The 20,177-nt window shown below is 38.0% G+C and overlaps 1 protein-coding gene and 1 non-coding gene across 2 annotated transcripts; one reads left to right on the plus strand and one right to left on the minus strand.

Annotated features, from left to right (window-relative positions):
• Positions 1-16,568, plus strand: LOC132701086 (uncharacterized). The gene is made up of 2 exons (XM_060668762.1): positions 1-138; positions 13,754-16,568. Exons 1-2 carry the CDS (start codon positions 73-75, stop codon positions 14,537-14,539), a joined length of 852 nt encoding a protein of 283 aa, XP_060524745.1. The 5' UTR covers positions 1-72; the 3' UTR covers positions 14,540-16,568.
• Positions 16,569-17,736: 1,168 nt separating this feature from the next.
• Trnay-gua (transfer RNA tyrosine (anticodon GUA)) lies at positions 17,737-17,828 on the minus strand. The gene is given in 2 exon segments: positions 17,737-17,772; positions 17,792-17,828. It is a non-coding gene; the product is annotated as a tRNA-Tyr (tRNA).
• Positions 17,829-20,177: the final 2,349 nt, after the last annotated feature.

The raw sequence follows: 20,177 nt of genomic DNA on the forward strand, positions 1-20,177 counted from the left end.
CGACGAGGACGAACGAGCGCACAGAGAAAGAGAAAGAGAGAGAGAGAGCGCGACGCGATGTGACAGCTCGAAATGTGTGCCACAGCCGCCCCTGCTCTGCTCTTCGTTCTTGTCCAGTGGGTCCTCATGACGCTATTAGTGAGTAGCCCGCGTTTTTTTGTGCTTTTTTCATGCCGGACTCGATGCGCTCTGTCCGGTGATCGAAAATCTCGTAAACATAACAATAGATGAGAAAGACGTCGATATCTTTCGACGTTTTCGTCGTTGTTTTCGTGGTCTGCGATCGGCATGGACGAGAGGCTACGCGCCGAAATTCCTACGCTACCGAAAAGTGACACCCCCGCGCCTTCACCGCAAGGTCGGCCGGTGACGTCACGCTTTCCCGCGGCAACAATGAAAAGTACGCGACCTTGTCAAAAATTCCGCGCCCGTGCATTTTTTCCGTTTTTTTTTTTCGTTAGCTCGACGCGCCGAAAACGACCGAGCTTCCTCGATTGTCGCCGGTCGAGACGGTTTTTGACCTTTGGCGCGACGATTCTTTGTTTTCGGACGAAATAAGGAAAACCGCATTAGCGCGGGTTGTTTACCCGACGGCCAAGTTCAATTAATACGGCCGACCGCGATTTAACGCTTGTTCTCTTTCGAATCAATTTCTGGAAATAATTTAATAATAATAATGGGTACCGGGTGATCATTTATATTTTGGGAGAAATTGATGGTACGCCACTGATTTCTCTTTAAAAGAAAATATCCTTACAATCTAAAGTCATTTCCAAAGAAATTTAGTTTCTTGATGTTTTTCGGTCCGACGTACGCTAAAAAAATAAAAACCTCTTCCCTATATGACAGTACGCAGAGAATTATTGTCATCGTCAAAACTCACCAAAAAATATTGAAAATATGAACATGCGTGAAAAATGACGTCAGTTTAGGCTGTTTAAACTTTGTTTTTAGGTTGATTTCTACAATTTTCTGCCTTCAATCATGCAATACAATCAAGCTGTTATATTCTACTACATCGCCATTTTCTTCAGCCCATTGGATAACGTCATTAACAGATCGGCTCGTTGAAACAGGCTTGTCTTCTGCATTTGACACAGTATTGTCATTGTCATCTTTTTCCGAGTGACAATCAATTTTTATTTCATTCCCCAACTGATTTAAGTTTGTTTAGGGCTATTGCTCGCGAAAACTTAAAACATTAACAATAATTGATGAAAAAACGGAGATTTGAAAAAATATGACATGACAGGCTGGAAAATGAACATTTAAAAGCAAGCACAGCCTGGCTGGCGCTATTTTTATTGTTTTTTGTTCGTACTTTAGGTCTAGTAATTAGCATTGTTCGGTTGTTTAGATTTTTTTTTAATAAAAAAATATCATACCTAAAGTACATATGCATTTTTTCTCCCTATAACTCGAACGTTTTTCACAGTCCATTCAAGTTCGAGTCATAGAGGTTTATAGCACTCTGTGCATTTTGACAATAACTGGCTTAGTAGGTTTTTACGATAAAATAACTTGGTAATTCTGATAAAGTTCTAGTCCGTTGGCTGTATTAAAGGTGTCAGATTTCGCGGCATAAATGTTACAGTAATAAATAAAGTCGAAAGAAGAACATTAAAAACTTTTCTGGGCAGCGATTTTTTCAAAAACCGTTTTTCAATATGTAAACCACCTAATTTGAATCGCTGCGCGCCGCCTGGCGGCAATTTTAGGGACTCGTCATTTCAGGCACTTCCTTCCTCTGGACATGCCTGCTTTTTTTTTTTTTTCAAAATTTTAGTATTTTTAGTATGCACTGGCACACCCTGTAAGCGTGGCTTACTGTCGACCGCCATTGTTGGCCGACGACCTTGGACCGGCATTTTTAGCGACACTGTTCAACTCGACTAACGATTTTTCCGTTGCATACTCCGCGTTGCTTAATTTAGAAAAAAAAGCATACATATCGATATAACGCTAATGATAATGAAAAAACCGTTTTAAAAGTGTCTTTCTTGTCGCGTTCTCACGCCTGCAAATTTTTCAGCGTGATATTCCACTTTCCGAGCCGCACCTCTGTGTCGCCAAAGGCGCTTTTTATTTTCATTTGTTTTTCAAAGAAACTTCCATAGCCGACTGCGATACTGTTTACGAATATTACGCTGACGTCTCGCCGATCATCACTTGCTCGACTTGCTCAAGAATGGGCAATAGTTAATACATTCTATATGGACCAGGAATATAGCGCTTTTACGACCCCGTGATTAACGGACCTATAATAAAGCTTGATGTCGTGATCATCCACCCTATAGTCCAGATATGGCCCCCAGCGACTATTATTTGTTTGGATATTTGAAAAAGGACTTACGTGGACGGCGGTTTAACGACGAAGTAGAGTTAAAAGAGGCTGGTTTAGCTCATTTTGCCGACAAACCAAAAGGGATTCAGTTGTTAATGAAGAGATGTAATACGTGTATTGAAGTTAAGGGGGATTATATTGAAAAATATATAAAAAATTGTTACTCTACTTTTTCATATTCAAGTCGGGAAATTTTGGCGCTGCCCTCGTATTTTAGGACAAGATCCGCATTTCAACCTGTAGACACCTGATTTTTGAGATTTCCGACATTTCGTTTTATTGTTTTTTAAAAATTTTCCCATTATCTTGTTTGTTCTGAAAGCTATTTTTAAACCACATTTTGACAAATGTTTTGAAACTTTTTCACTGGGTTCTCCTATGTATGTAATTGTTTTAAATTGTTCGTGTTCTATATTACGTTTCGGATAAATAGAGTTTATTGTTGTTTTTTTGTTTGTAATTTTATCTATAATGGACGGATTGTAGCCGTTGTTCAGTGCAATTTGTTTAATGTTATTAAGTTTTTTGCCGTAATTTTCTGTTGAGAGTGGCGTAGTATTTTTATTTACGTATTTACGTATTTAAGTTCTAGCAAGTAAAAAGAGTCACCCACCTGTAAAAAGAACTTACCAGATTACAATTTAAATCTTATCAAATTCAAATAACAACTTCATTAAAATGTACTAAATAAGAAAATGTTTCAAAAATATTTTAAAAAAATCAATTTAAATTGCAATCTGCTATCGAAATTGAAAATGATAATCCAATAGACTTTCTTGGCTTAATGTCAATAAGCGATCTTGATGACACTAGCATAACACCGATACTCTCCTTTGCTTTCAGTGGGCAACGTGTCCTGGACACTCGCCCACCGCCGCAGTTAATAGAGCAGCAATAAATAAATTTTGAATAGTTCCACGGCGATGAAAATTGAGAAAACAGCGCCCCTTACCGCGAGACGAACAACTAAATTCACATTTGCGTGTTCGAGCTTCATCCCCGCGGCGCCCGCCCGATCGAGATAGCCGTGGAATTTCTTCGTGACGTAAGCGCGCGCGACGTATATCGATCAGTGTCATCCGCGGCCGCCTGCGTCCCCGCGTTAACCGAAACAAACAACGAGCGGAGGGTTACGTGAGGATTTCGCGGCGTACGTCACGCGAAGGACGTTCATTGCCACGTCCGCGTTTTATGCGCTGCCCGGCGCCATGGTCGCCCGTCGCGCGATACGCCTTTTTAATCGGGCGCGCTTGTCTTTTTTTTTTGTTGGCGCGATAAAGCGGGCGCCGTCGTAACGAATTATTGGCTCTCGTCGAGCGCTTCTGCTTCGGAATTCCGAAAGCGGCGGCGGCGGGAAAGGTCGTCTGAGGGCGGCGACGAAATATGGGGCCGTCGCGATTAAAGTTTTCGTCGAGAAATGTCTCGCAAAAGTCGTAAATTTGTACGATTTTTCACAACAACTTTTTTTGAGGGCGATTTAAAAATAATGTCTCAAATCTGAAGCGGAAAAACGGACTCTTTAATTTTATACAAGTGATTAAAGTCTGAGTTAAAAATTTCTTATAAAACATTCGAGTTTCGAGATCGATTTAAAAATATGGAGTCATTATCAGCAAATAGCTGAGATCTTGTACTACAACGGTTTAAAATTTGAAGCGGAAAAACCGGCTCGTTAATTTTTTACAAGTGATTAAAATTTGATCTACAAAATTCCTTATAAAACATCCCAGTTTCGCAAAAAAAACGCAACTTTTTTAAGGGCGATTTAAAAATATGGAGTGGTTGAAGCGGAAAAATCAAATCCTTTATTTTTTTACAAGTGGTTACAATTTGACTTACAAAAAAATTACAAAGCGTTGAGAGTTTACAAAAAAAAGTTTGAGTTACAAAATTTCTTGTAAAATATTGGCAACGCCATCGATTTCCTTATTTTTCCTTTAAGAGCAGATTTGGTTTCCTGTTTTTTTTTTTGGAAATTATTCATCTGACCCAAAAAATAAACACGCTATTTGGAAGACAATTTAATATGCTTTAGTATGAGTTTAAATTTGTCAACAGCGGTTAAACAAATGAAACGTGTTCGTGCAGTAGTTATAGCGATAGTAACAAACGTGTTATAGACTTTGCAACTGGAATTTTTCTTTTTAAAACGTACTCTGGGTACTAATTGAAGACATTCGCCGTGCATATTTTGTTTAAATCGTAAGCGAAGGTTCGACGCCTGATCGCCCGTCGACGTCGCCCCGGCATCCCAATTATTAGGCAACCCGTCCGACGAATTTGTATTTGGGGTTGAGGCGCCATCAAGGCCGAGAGAGAACGGTGCAGTGCCGACGGTTTTTATCCGCAAGTGTTTTTTCTCCGCGCAAATCAAAATGTCGGCCTTGGACAATGCTATTTATACAATTAAAAATGGTCAAGGTTAATGCGTAGGTAAATATATATTATATTGTTCTTACATTTTCGTGACAGCAACGTTTGGATTTTAAGCAGAAGCAAAAAAAAAATGCATAATTTTGATTATCCATCTGGTAATCTTTACAAGTTTTGTATTTACCAATTTCTCATCAATCAGATAATGAATGTTACTCTATCGTTATTTACTAGTTGCCTTTTGTGCTTGTTCTGAAGTGACGAAAGATATTTGCATGCTTAACATGGAAATTCTTGAAAATAATTGTAAAAAAAAAACCTAAAAAATTAACCTGAAATGATTGGCTGAAGTTATTAAAAAAATATATATATTTTCTAATCTCTCCGTATTACTTGATTAAATACACAGATTTCTTTTCTAAGAGCGTTAACTCGATAATTGAAAAAAATCGAATTAACTATTGAAAAAGGAAAAAATTTCGATATAAATAATAAAAATAATAATTTAGAAGTTAAGGAAAACTATATTAGACGAAAAATGACATAAACAAAGAAAAATTCGATCAAGATTTTATTAATAACTGAAATATATGATATCATACAAATGAAGTCAGTAAAAAAAACAATAGCTAAAAACAAGTATTACAGTAAACAAGTGTTACGAAGTAATACGAGGAAATACGGTGATACGAAGAAATACGGCGAAATATTAGGGTAATACCAGGAAATACGGAGGAAAACTTGGGAAATATGAAGAAATATTTGGGTAATGGGAGGGAATTCGGGGAAATATTTAGGCAATACGAGGAAATACGGTGACATATATTGAGTAAATATAAAAAAATGTGGAAAATTATTTCGTAAATACGAAGAAATACGAGGAAATATTTAGGTAATAGGAGGAAAACGGAGAAATATAAGGAATTACAGGAAAATATTAGGGTTAAATAACCCCTATATATATTGGAGAATATAGAGAAATTTGGGAAAATACTTGGGTGATTCGAGGAAATACGGAAAGGAAATTTTAGAACAATACGAAGAAATACGGGGAAATATTAGGGTAATACCAGGAAATACGGAGGAAAACTTGGGAAATATGAAGAAATATTTGGGTAATGGGAGGGAATTCGGGGAAATATTTAGGCAATACGAGGAAATACGGTGACATATATTGAGTAAATATAAAAAAATGTGGAAAATTATTTCGTAAATACGAAGAAATACGAGGAAATATTTAGGTAATAGGAGGAAAACGGAGAAATATAAGGAATTACAGGAAAATATTAGGGTTAAATAACCCCTATATATATTGGAGAATATAGAGAAATTTGGGAAAATACTTGGGTGATTCGAGGAAATACGGAAAGGAAATTTTAGAACAATACGAAGAAATACGGGGAAATATTAGGGTAATACCAGGAAATACGGAGGAAAACTTGGGAAATATGAAGAAATATTTGGGTAATGGGAGGAAATTCGGGGAAATATTTAGGCAATACGAGGAAATACGGTGACATATATCGAGTAAATATAAAAAAATGTGGAAAATTATTTCGTAAATAGGAAGAAATACGAGGAAATATTCAGTTAATAGGAGGAAAACGGAGAAATATAAGGAATTACAGGGAAATATTAGGGTTAAACAACCCCTATATATATTGGAGAATATAGGGAAATTTGGGAAAATACTTGGGTGATACGAGGAAATACGGAAAGGAAATTTTAGAACAATACGAAGAAATACGGGGAAATATTGCAGAACTATAGGGAAACATGGATAAATATTTGGGCAATAGGAGGAAATATGTCGAAATATTTAGGTAATATGAGGAAACATGGGGAAATATTGAGTAAATATAATGAATTACGGGAAGATATTATGGAAAAATGAGTAAATATGGGGATATATTGAAAGAACGCGGGGCAATATTTGGGTGAAAGAAGGAAATACTGGAAAATATATTTGGATAATACAACGGTGGACTATATATTATTAAATATTAGGGTAACACGAGAAAACACGGGAAATATTGAGGAAATATAGGGAAATGACGAAGAAATATTTGGGCAATAGCAGGAAATACGGGGAAATATTATGGTAATATATTGAACGAATATAAGCAAAGGCGAGGAAATATTTGGGTGATACGAGTCAATACTGGAAAATATAGGGAAACATTTGGTAATCCGGGTAATATGACGAAACACAAGGAAATACGGGAAAACATTAAAGTAATACGAGAAAATAAGGGGAAATATGAAGAAATATTTAGGTAATACTTCTAAATATCGAGGAAATATAGGAAAATACGGAGAAATATTTAGGTAATATGAGAAATCACGGGAAAATAAGGAGAAATACGGGGATATATTGAAACAATATACTGAATGCGGGAAAATATAGGTATATATTTTGGAAAAACTTCCCTATGAGAAAATATTTATCTAAATTTTTGAAGGAGATTTCCTCTGGTTTCTTCTTTATTCGCTAGAGACTTTACATTTTCTTTCCTCGTAAAGCAATTCTTTCCGCCTTCGTTTTATATTATCTTTATTTTTCCTTTTTTTTTTCTTCAAATCAAGTCAAACATCGCCGGGTTTTCTTTTCCTTTTGTCGACTTCGATTTCGACATTATTTTTTCCGCAATCGAATCGAAAAAAAAAAATTCGCTCAACGCTTGCGTAACTTTAATCGCCCGCATGTTCGTGTCCTTAACTCCGATCATTTCGTTAAAAAAAAATAAAAATACGGCCGAATACCAGAAATGCCGACCCACATACGACCGCCGCCGACCTAACCTCAAAGAAGAAAGTGACGTTTCGTAATTTCGTAATGGCGGTCTATTTTATACAGGGCGGACCACTGCGAAAGCTGTAATCCGCATGAAAGCGCCTCGCGTATCGAAAACAATTGTTAATGTACGGGGTAATTCATAAATTAGGAGCGAAAAATGTGCAAGCGAAAACCTCTAATATGCAAATATTAAAAAATTAACGTCATTTTAAATAAGGCCAGTACTATTTCTTTATAATTAAACTCGTTCTACTAAAATCCTATAATTTTTTACCTATATTTTATTATTTTCTGTAGTTTTTCGATTTATTTTTGACTGAATTTGACTAAATTTACCCAAATTTTGGCTTTGCTAAACTCACCCCTAATGTTATATATAATAATTGTCACTGATAGTAACTATTTAAATTTGTTATTGTAAAATTTATCAGATTCTCGAATGCTCCGGCTTTAAGCTAAATCCATAGAATTGTCCAAAAGATAACATTGAACTGAGGTGGTAACAACTAAAAGTTCAGATTTCCACGAAATTATATGTTTTCACATGACAATTGTTTCGACAACACCGTGTCTTTATCAAATGTAATATTCACAAATTACCTGCTTCTATATATACCGAAAAATGACGATTAAACCTTAATTAATGTTGTGAGAATTTAAGTTTAATCATGGAGACATATTTAAATCTAATTGATCGTTAAGCAATACATTTGAGCGTCTCGTTTTGTTAATTTCCATGGCTTCCAATAAATTTGATTTTCTACTTTTTGTGGCTGTATGTAAAATATCAAAACTGTCGTCAAAAATATGTTTTTCTGTATTAAGCATAATTAAAATCTATTGTTTTTAAACGCCCTTTTATGTTCGTTAATGCGATGTTTGAGAGTTTGGACACTTCGTTTTATTGATTTTTAAAAATTTTCCTATTGTGTTGTTAGTTCTGAAACTATTTTAAAACCTCATTTTGAAAAATGTTTTGAAACTTCTTCGCCGGGTTCTACTATGTTTCAAATTGTTCGTGTTCTGTAGGTTTCGGATAAATAGAGTTTACTGTTGTCTGGATTTGTTTTTTATTTATAATTTTATCAATAATGGACGGATTGTAGCCGTTGTTCAGTGCAATTTGTTTAACGATATCACGTTCTTTGTTGTAATTTCCTGTTGAGAGTGGCGTATTAAGAAGTCTGTGTATAAAAGAGTGAAATGCAGCCATTTTGTGTGTATAAGGCTGATTTGAGCCGTTATTTATGACTGTGTCTGTCCGTGTGTGAAGGTTTATATTATATAAATATAAATTATAGAGTTATCCTATTCAATCTCGATAGTGAATTGTATACGATTATATAATGAGTTAATGTAATTTAAAAAAGAATTGTCACATCATCAAAAATCATCGGTTATAGACTCTCTTGTTTATTTATCAGTGTAAAAGAAAAAGTGAGAAATTCAAGAGGTATAAAATCGGGCGATCAGGGAGTCGAAATCCTTGCTAACTGTTAACGCGCTCCGAGGCTTAGGATGCCGTTTTTCGAATTGGGATTAAAAAAAAAAAGATGACCGTCCATAAGCAAGCTTGTTATTGGCGGAAACTACCGATGTGGGTGCGTTTCCGCAAAGCGTGGGATCCCGAGGCCTTCTGCATAATAAACGAAAGTTCCGTCAAGAAGTAATTAACAAAGTAATTGCGTTCTTCGGGCGTCTATCGTCTTCCTATTTAGTCATCCCTAGAGGACGACGGTTTCGCTACCCAGCGCTAGATGGCGACAGTCGCGTGGTTTTTAAATTATCGCTAAACGAGTAGTGCCGTATCACTTTTTTTAAATCTTGCGAAATTCAATTCTGGAGGGTAGTAAGGATATTGACTATCTAGCCGCTCTTTTGATTGAAAGATAATCAAGATATGTTGTGGAGTGTTTTCATCTAAGGAAATCACTTCCTAATAGACAGAAACCTGTAAAACCTAGAAAACACAATATCAAACAAATTGAGTGAATTGAAAAAAAAAAGGGTTTAAAATGCCAACAACACAAAAACAGCTGGACTTAATTTAACCTTAGCTAATATTAATCTATAGGAAACACAGGAATGGCATTTAACTGAAACCAGAAAAAAAAGTCTGGTGTCGCATCTGCATTTAGGTAATTCTGCGGCATCCGCCGAGACGTAAACAATTGACATAAGCGCTATCGGTTTGTCTGCCTCAGTCCAATTGACTTTTTCATTGCGTCAATTCCTATCGAAGACCGCCATTTACCGTTCGAGGGTTTTATTGATCGCACGTAATCGCCAATATATATATATATATATGTGTGCATTGCGATTACGCAATTTTTGTCGGTTTTCGAGTACCCTGTTCTCGCCTACGTAAATAAACAAGATTGCTTTCGAAAAATCGCCGCTGGGCGGGGCAAGTTCGTAGTGCGTAGCGCGAAGCAGCTTTTTATTTAAAAACAAAGAGCTTCGCGGTTTCTCGTGGTGTTTTTCTATCGTGCTCATGCGGACCACTATTGAACTTTCCCAAAACCGATGTAATTTAATTGCGCATGCACCCTGTATAAAGTGTCCTTCACATCTCGTCGAACTTCAAAACTTCATTTATCGCCAATAATTTAGCCACAAAAACGGAAATTTTTAGGATCTTTTAGATTTTTTGCAAATAAACGACACACCCTGTATATGATACAATCATTGTTCGAATTAGAGGTTATAGCCCTGGACTTTCCACGCTTCCTGGTTCAAGAATTTTTTGTAGTCTTTTAGATTTTTGTCTATAATTGGAAAGCGCTGTATGTAATGGAAATGGATATAGTTCCGGATTTCCTCCATCTCCTGGTTGATAAATTTTGTCTATCGGGTTAATAGTTTTCGAGAAAATAATGTTTTTCTGGAAGTCAAAATATGACAAAAAAAAATCAAAATTTTTAAAAAATTGCTTTGCGGGATTTGAGCAAGTTCTGTTATGACAGATGAAATGTGGGTGTGGACTTCTACCCTTCTGCCCAATCTGAAGTCGATAGCTGCAAATTTGAGACACCTGTTAATTTTTGAATATAGCACTTAATATCTTGAACATCCTGTACAATAGGTGAAAATCTTAAATACAAAAGTTTTAGCTGTCAATGCGAGCTATATCGTCATGTAAAAGAAACTGATTTGCGAAACACGGTCTTTTAATTATGGCCACTTTTCAATAATGGGGGGACCCATCTTCCAGTTTTTTTTTGAATTTGGATATTTTTTAAAAATTGTCAAGAATAGATGTTTATGTTGCCAAATCTTCTGCGTCTTCCCGTTCAAGAATTTTTTCGATAGCACAAACGATCAAATGATCTTTCTCTTGGATCCTTGCAAACGCGATTTTTAATTTTTCAAAAATACTTTTACCATTTTTCAAAAACCGTTTACGAGACCGGAAAAATTCTTGAACCAGAAGCCGCAGAGGAAACCACTCCATAAACTTTTATCCTTGACAATTTTTCAAAAATATACAAATTCAAAAGAACTGAAACTATTATTAAAAAAATTTCAAATATGTGTTTTAGATGTCAGTTTCTTTTACATGACGATATAGCCCACATAAACACATGGTGTTCGCGATATTCCGTGCAAATATTAAAAAACATAATAAGTACTCCAAATTTGCAGCTGAAGACTTCAGACTTGGGAGAGAAATTGGAATCTGGACCCGCACTTACACTCCTTAAATTTTGAACAATGAAATAACGCGAAGTATTTTTTTTTAGTTTTTGATTTTTTTTTAGGTTTTTTTCCATAGTGGTCCGCAGGAACACGATAGAAAAACGATGCGTCCCTCTAGGACAAGAATCCGCGAAGCGCCCTCTTTTTAAAATAAAAAGGTGATTCGCGCTTTCCGTCAATGTTTGTAATAAAAGCTATCTACATAAAATGATACAGAGTTAAATTCCAAACCCAATAAAAGCGTTAAATACAAGGTGTTCCATTTTAAAAAATAAAGTCGGTTATTGTCCTCTGTATACATAAAAATACTGTGAATAAAATATACACGTAGGGTCCAACACTTCTTGTATTTATTTGCTAATTGAGATAAGATAGAGGGGTGTCTTAATTTGGTCTTAGTTCTCGCTCTGAGTTCTATATATTTTATGGTTTTGATATATACGGGGTGTCTCATTTAAGAAAATGTCATGAAACCAGTGATAGGAGCCCGATAACAGCTGGCAAAATCGGGCCTTGGTTGTTTTTCCTTTTCTTCCCGTGTGTGTGTGTATGTATGCGTGTCTAGTTTCAGCGAACGTAACGTTTCAAGGGAGTGTCGTCGATATATCCACCCGTGACCTTAAATGTTTGCGCAACAATCGCCTATCGTAACGCGTAAGACAATCTCTCTTTCTCTCGCGAAAATGATATATAGAAGCAACCCACGAAAGATAACGATAAATGTAAACACCTTCCATACATAGAATTATTAAAAGTTCAGATTTCCACGAAATTATATATTTTCACATGACAATTGTTTCGACAACACCGTGTCTTTATCAAATGTAATATTTACAAACTACCTGCTACTATATATACCGAAAAATGACCATAAAACCTTAATTAATGTTGTTGCGAGAATTCAATAAAGGAGAGGTATTTAAATCTAATTAAATTTAAATCTAACTGATCGTTAAGCAATACATTTGAATGTCTCATTTTGTTAATCCCCATGGCTTCCAATAGATTTAATTTTCTACTTTTTGTGGTTGCATGTAAAATATCAGAATTGTCGTCAAAAATGTGTTTAAGTGTGTAGCATAATTAGAATCTAGACTATTGTTTTTAAACGCTTTTCATGTTAGTTAATGCGTTTCTTGGAGGATCTACCTGTTTGTCCAATATGAATTTTAGGACAAGATTCGCATTTCGACCTGTAGACACCTGGGCACTTCGTTTTATTGTTTTTTAAAAAATTTCCTATTGTGTTGATAGTTCTATATCTAAATATAAAAGAAAGTAAGATCTGAATCATAGTCTTTCAGTTATAACCGATTTTAAATAATAGGGGGACCCATTTTTCAGTTTTTTTGAATTTGCCGCGCACCCTGTATATTTTTGAAAAATTGTCAAGAATAAAAGTTTATAGAGTCGTATCTTCTGCTACTTCTGGTTCAAGAATTTTATTTGGTTTCTTAAACAATTTTTGAAAAATGATGTTTTTTGTAGACCCTGGCACGCGCGATTTTTTATTTTTTTAGAATATTTCCCGACCCGCCAGCCCCCCCATTTTCAATAGGTTCCGTCACGGGGCAAAGGTGCACATACGTGGAAATATGAAGTCGATTGCTTCAAATTTCGGACAATTATCGAGTTTCATAGCAAGATCCAGAAAACAGTCGAAAATCGCGAAAAAAAGATGGATATCGGCGTTGGATCGGGGCCATTTCTTATAAACTTATGTGGCTCTTGGAAGCTTAGAAAGGAGGCAAATTTCAATTTTGTAGCTCCAACGGTTCGAAAGTTATTCAGGAAAAACCAAAAGACGAGAACGGAGAACAGAGAGACAAAAAAATTTTTTTTTGAGGGTGATCATTTCTGTACCAACGGCGATCCCAGAGGGCCTACTTGCGAAAAATTCGACTTCATCGATGTTCGAAAGTAACAAGTGTATTACGATGGACCAGAGCCTAATAAAAAGTTTTAAGAGTCGATACAGGTAAAACATTTTAGTGGAAATGATCGAGTCCGAAGACAAATGCAGTCAACTTTATTAGTCATGCAGGACTTATTACCGGGACAGAATGCGAATAGGACTTGGAAGATGATCAGCCACTAAGCTAGTGGACACAGCAGTTTCAAACAACAATTACGTTTACAAGTGAGGAGTTGCAAGATTTTACGGTGATAGGTCAGGATTTGCCTACAACAGCAGACTTGACAGAGGAATCCATATTACAACAAGCTAGAAAAGACGAGGAAGAGCACCAAGAAGAAGAAGAAGAACAAGAAATGGTGAAAATGCAAGCCAGAGTACGAGATACGTATTGACATACTAAAAAAATTCAAAAGAAAATGACCGATTATTTGAAACATTAAATGTAGTTCTGAAATATTTATATATAATGTTCCTAAGTAGATGTTAAAATATGTATATAAATTAAATAAATATTACAGAACACATATGCGTGTTGTTTATTTTTCAAGTGCCTATAACTGTTTATTAAGTCAAAAAAAGCAGTCCCTTTTTCGACTGTATACTAATTCTTGGTTTTCACAAGGTGACGCGCGTGACCAGCGCGCCCTTGGGCGGCGAATCCGCCCCCGACGACGGCGTCCTCGCCGGCCAGGACTTCCTCTCCGTGTTCCTCGAGTCTTCGATGCGCCGCAACCCCCGCCCCCAGCCCTTCGAGGACGCGACCGAGCCCTACGCGCGCGCCTCGAGGGAGACTTCGCCGGAGGAGACGACGGAGGCGCCGCCCCCGACGACGACGACGCCCGCAGACGCGAAAAGCGTCGCCCCGCGGGACAACCGCGACCTGGCCACGCCTCGTTTCAACGTGTCCGAGCTGATAGGAGTCGGGGGCGGCGCCCGCCAGCCGCCCCCGTTCCATCACAGTTTCATCTACCACGACGGGCCGCGGGAGGCGGCGGGCCGCGCGAGGTCCGTCTCCTACAGCACCGTCATCCGGGCGGCGCCGGAGGCGGCGGGCAAGGGCGCCGCCTCCGACGGGAGACGCGTCTACGGCCGGCCGGAGCAAAACTACGAGGTCGACGAGACCCTCAGCGTAGAAACGAACGGTAGAACGCACGGCGTCCAGGCGAAGACGCCGACTATCGACGCCGCCTCCAAGGAGGAGGACGGCCAGAAGGTCGGCTACGTGGTGGAGGGCCGGAACTACCGGAAGTACAGGGTGGAGGAAAGAACGGCGGACGGGTTCATCGTAGGCGAGTATGGAGTGGTCAGCAACGACGACGGCTCGCTGAGAGGGGTGCGGTATACCGCGGACGGCACCATCAACCCCCGTCTCATCTACGACGCCCTGATGAAGTTCCTGTCGTTGTGACGAAACGCGTAGTCGAAAAATTGCGTACGCCCGAAAAGGGAGCGTCGCGCAAAATACAGAGGGCGGTTCGTTTTTTCGAGGACTTTCGAAAATGTCCCGTGCGTTCTTATTTCAAAGAGTGCGAGTCTACTTTCTGTATAATAAAAGTGCAACCGCGGCTCGTCGTCAGTATATTAGCCTTTATACAGAGCACTGAGCTCATTCAAAACAGATATTTCCAAGGCTCGCAAAGCAATTGGCAGAAAACGGTAACATATTAAGTGACGTGACTGACTGCAAAGTAGAACAAAGTAAAAAATTCTTTAACTATTCTAAATACTGCCGTAGGTGACCACCATTTTTCATCACCCTAATTGTATGATATCTTGAGGGACACCCTCTTGCCTCTTGCTTGCCATATAAGCAGCGCTCATATATTTAGGGGTGAATTTTTTATATATTGTGTCGGTGCTCTAGGAGTTGCAAATAATATACTTTTGATATATAAATATCCGACCCATCTATGATACCACACCATACATTAATTGATTGGTACCCCTGGGTTTTTATTTCACGTATTTTTCTAGTATTACTTAAAGACCGAACTTTCATCAGTCCATAAAATGTTTTTCAAAAAATTATTGTTCTCATTACGTCTATTTAAAAAATCTAAACACAACTCTTTTGTCATTGTTCTGCACTTAGTTTTTGAGTTTAACGGAATTTAAATGCATTATATTTATATTCTTTCAAAACTCAAATCCCAGAGAAATACCTGTGTCTTCATATACTCTAGCAATAGAGGAAACTGAACGTGCTTCATAGAATCCTAGTATGTTTGCCTTATTTTCTTCATTTCAAACAATATGATTCCAGCATACCTTTTTAGGATTTGATACGTTACCGTTTTTGTGCAAATTTCTTTGCAGCCTTGGAAATCTCTGTTTCGTCATATGTCAAAACATATATATATTTCCTTTGTCAGTCGGGACACTCTATCAAATTATATGAAAATACACATATATAATATACACGGTGTTCCATTTTTAAAAATATGATGTAGGCTTATATGTCAGACAATTGATATTGTTTTGTTTTATACGTCACTTGGAAAAAAAGTTGGCCATATCTCCAAAAACAAAAAAGTTTAAAATGTTGAGGTCTAGTACATGTACGCCAAATTTCATTAAAAACGTTCACGTTTAGAACGCAGGCACAAATGAACTTTTAGAAAACACCCTGTAAAGACGTTGGGTCAAAAACCAAGTACATGTGGCGCCACAAATATAGCGGAAAAAGATCATTTTTAATGAAAATAGATACAACAATAAAATATTACGAATGGCACTTTTTGGGAAAGGCTGTATTGGAGTACCCTTGCCAATCTTCATAGATAAATTTATAAAAAAAAATCCGCAATAATAATAATAATATGTGGATTTGTGTTATGAATGATGTGAAAGAGTAGTTCAGCTGCTTGGTTCGCAAAGCGTTTAAAAAAAGTCTCAATTAGATGATATTTAATTGAAAGACACTTGACGGGCATCGAAAGCCTCCGAAAACTCGAAATTTTTTTCGCGTCGATTGCTGTTATTTTCGAAAAAACGCGATATTTTCGTCGGGAGGGGGGTGGGGGGTCGTTCGGCGTCGAGACAATGCGCGTTGCCTCCGCCGAAAGATCCTTCGCCCATAAACTGGGTGTCTCAAAAAAAAAACGATTATTTTTAAACAACAGATTTTGACGTTTTTTTTTTTTTTGAAATACCCCGTGTGTACGGGGCGTTAAAAAGTAATAGGCCGCCTCGTATACGCAAAACGGGTCGGGAACGCGGCGTTGCCAAGTTGTCGTTTATTTCCCCGGATCGACGGGCGCGATAACAATATATCCCGACTGCGCGACGTTGCAAAATCGTGCAGTTTTTCGCTGTTTAACGACGCCGACTTTAGGCACTTGCTCACTGTTTTATTTTAAGTTTAAGTGTAAAGAATATGTAAATAGCGCCCGCGTCATAGACTATCCCAGCTAGCTAATATATATACATTAAACCACGTCCCTAAAGTAAAATGTGTGTTTCTTTTAGTTTTCGTTTTCCGCCGAACGGCGATTTTTCGAAAATCCGACAACGTCGCGACCAAACGGTTGGCGTGCTAATTTTTGTCAATAGTTTTTGGACGAAATTGGGCATTACCCTTTGTTGGACCAATAAATACTATTTACAAATGAAGAAGAACATGACATATTTAATTAGAAACAGATTTAAATAGTTTGGACTTTTTCTTATTCAACTTATATAATTTTCCATTGGACATTTACACTGTATTACTCCCTCGCGTTGAGAAAAATGCTATAAAACCGGCTCCGGTTGAAACAAATTATTATCGTTACGTTACCAACGCGATCTGACACGATCGCATCGATACGAGCCACGGACAGGAAGCCTGCGTCAATTTAACATTCACCATTGTTTACGCTCTCGTGACGTAGCAACGCGATACCGCCCGACCGCATCAGAAATCGCGGGCGGCCTTGCAAGGTCATCGAACACCGAAAAAGTGCGACGCGAGTATAAAATTCTCCGGGCCCAAGTCTATCCACCGGTTTTATGAAAAAATGAACAAACTTCAATGAATGAATAAACGAATTAAGAGTAATAAAAATAGCGAAAAATCAATTAAATAGCCTTTAGACTGGTGAAACGTACGTTTTTTACAATTCCAATAGCTTTTTTCCGATATTTTAAATTTTTCCAAGAAGAAATACTAGTTTTCACATCTGCTATGGCGGTATTTGATATTACCGTGATTCGATGATATATGCAACAGAATTTGAATTAGATGCTACATTGAAAAATCTCGATTTTTTCCCACAAAAACCTACAATTTTTATTAACCATTTTAATATAAATGTTAAATACAAAAGTTATAGAGAAGTGTAAAAAATTTAACACCTATTAGAACCTACCTATCCTTATGGTTTCCATTTGGCAAAAAAATTATTTTCTTAATTCGTCCAAATTAACAAAAACCTAAAAACATAGTACATAGTACATATTTTATATTTATAATATTTGTGGTTGGTAGTTTCGGTAATTTCTCGTAAGTGGAGGCAAATGTGATGGGCTGCCCTGTATGTAAATGTGTGTGAAAATATAATATCCACCTTCAGAAAAATTATTATCAGCGTCAAAAGAGTATTTTTCAAGCAAAAAAAAAAAGTATCCTTCGAGCCGGATTTGAACCAGCGACCTATGGATGTCCGACACGTTTCTCCCACTACAGTCCACCGCTCTACCAACTGAGCTATCGAAGGCTTGACGATTTTCTGGCGGATGACGTATATATCGCGCGCGCCGTCTCCATTAAACCATCGATGGAAAACACTAATTCATAGCGTGCGATAATTTTTTTGAAAAAAATACCACATGGTTAACCGATTTTTGCAACGCTTGCGGATCCCGGGGCAGGTACAAATCCGACTCGGAAATTAAAACATGTTTGTAATCTCGACCTTTCAACGCGACCATTGACGGATTCCGCAAGCGATTTTACGCAGTCATAAAAGGGCGATTTGTCATTCCGATGTCAAACAGATCGTGCCTTTTGTGATCGGATCCGTTGTTACGCCCCCGGCGCTGTTAAAAGGTCCATTCATGCGGAGCACCGGCTTTCCGGCACACAAAACTCCGAAATACCCGAACTGACAAATGACGGCTCCATTGTGCGATACACGAGGTAGCGTAGTCAATTTTAAACGCGTTAAATCCGCGTAGATTTAATCTAGTTGGCAGGCATGCAAAGCGTGATACTACTTACGTCTTATTTGCACAAAAACAAAATTATTAGGCACCCGACAAAATGACGATTAACGGACAGGGAATGCGCCAATCGCGCCATCTAGTTGATGGAGGCGGACGTTTCGCGAACTAATTTAAAAGCGACGCGACTAACGTCATTCAACGGTCGAAAATTCCGATTTCCACGGCCGCCTTTTCGTTGGGATCGCGTTCTCACAACCCGCGGACCTGTTGGAGCGGAAGCGTCTTCTCGAATGACAATGCTGGGGCGCTTTTCAGCGCGGGATAAAAGCAGAGTATCGCGTGACGTATAATAAAGTTCACTTCGGGGGCAAGTTAAGACGTTGTGCGTCAGGTGACGGTTGTTCAGTTGAAGCCGCGGAGGATGTGACCGTGAAAAGTTCCGAAGCTACGTCCGGGGCGGCGCCGCAGCGACCTTTTTTGCCCACCGAGAACGTCGGCAGCGATCGGAAATACCGGTTTTTATTGTTTCGCTTTGCTTTTTAATAATGTTCTAATTGAATTGTTACGGCGTACATAATTGCCAAGAGAGAGACTTATCGGCAAAACAGGCCGCCGGCTGCCCCCCACTCCCGTCGTGTAAGTCGGCCATCATCCTTTTGTGCGAAATCGTCCTACCAACTAATAAGGATGCCGGAGTTAGGTCAATTCTTTGAAGGGAATTCACGCATTCGCATCCAGGTGTGCAGGCTCGGGTTCGGGCCAGTGGCGCGCCGATGGAGTTTTTTCCGAATGCGGAGTAATAAAAAAATGCAGTTCTAACCCTAAAATCTAAAAACTACGGTTTTTCTTCTTCTTTTACAGTTGTATTTAGAACAAGATTGCTTTCAAAAATCGTGGCTGGGCGGGGCAAGTTCGTAGCGCTTAGCACGAAGCAGCTTTTTATTCTAAAAAGAAAGAGCTTCCCGGTTTCTCGTGGGAACGGAACGCAATGTTTTTCTATCGTGCTGTTGTGGACCACTATGGAACTTTCGCTAAATCGATGTTATTTAATTGTGCATGCACGATGCACAAAATGTCATTCACATCTCGTCGAACTTCAAAGTTACAGCAAACAACGGTAAATATTAAAATTTGCTCAAATAAATCTCGCACCCCGTATAATCGACGAAACCTGGAACTCTCTCATGACACGGTTTACGATACTCTTCAAATAAAAATATCCTATCTTTAACGGTTTTTCATTTTTCGCCAATAATTTACCCACAAAATCGGAAATTTTTAGGATATTTTAGATTTTTTGCACATTGTGTATGATAGTCATTGTTCGAAGTAAAGGTTATAGCCCTGAATTTTCCACGGGTCCTAGTTCAAGAATTTTTTGGAAATAGTAAATGGTTTTCGAGAAAATATTTTTTTTCTGAAACCATGCAGTGCGCCTTGATAATCGATGACGTCATCGCGTCTTGACAGCCCCCGAAATCACGATTTCAATATGGATTTTTTCAAAAATCCCGAGCAGTGTATGTGATAGACGAAAACCGCAAATACAAAAATTGTAGCTCTTGATGCGGCCTGTGACACCGTTTGAACCAACTAGCCCTATTTTTTATTCAGGAAAAACCAAAAAACGAGCACGGAGAACGGACAGACAAAAAAAATTTTTTTTTCGACGGTGATAATTTCTGTACCAATGGTGATTCCATAGCACCTACCGTTACCGACATATAAACTTTTTATATGAACGCAGATACTTTCGATAATTCGAGTTCATCGATTTTCGAAAGTAACAGGAGTTGGTTAGTTTTTTAGTAAAACGAAGATCACGCTTGATTAAAATCTACACTTTTTCGGTGATTAAAAATGATTAGCGATTCGTTGCATTGTTTTGTCTGATTCGAAAA

This window comes from Cylas formicarius, unplaced genomic scaffold (genome assembly GCF_029955315.1).
Source record: "Cylas formicarius isolate icCylForm1 unplaced genomic scaffold, icCylForm1.1 PGA_scaffold_4__25_contigs__length_36172078, whole genome shotgun sequence".
Taxonomy (NCBI): domain Eukaryota; kingdom Metazoa; phylum Arthropoda; class Insecta; order Coleoptera; family Brentidae; genus Cylas; species Cylas formicarius.

Bases quoted from the DNA above. Each gene is read 5' to 3' on its own strand.
- LOC132701086 (XM_060668762.1), top strand. From the start codon at position 73: ATGTGTGCCACAGCCGCCCCTGCTCTGCTCTTCGTTCTTGTCCAGTGG. The intron at 139-13,753 runs GTGAGTAGCCCG...GGTTTTCACAAG, and splicing joins GGGTCCTCATGACGCTATTA to GTGACGCGCGTGACCAGCGC.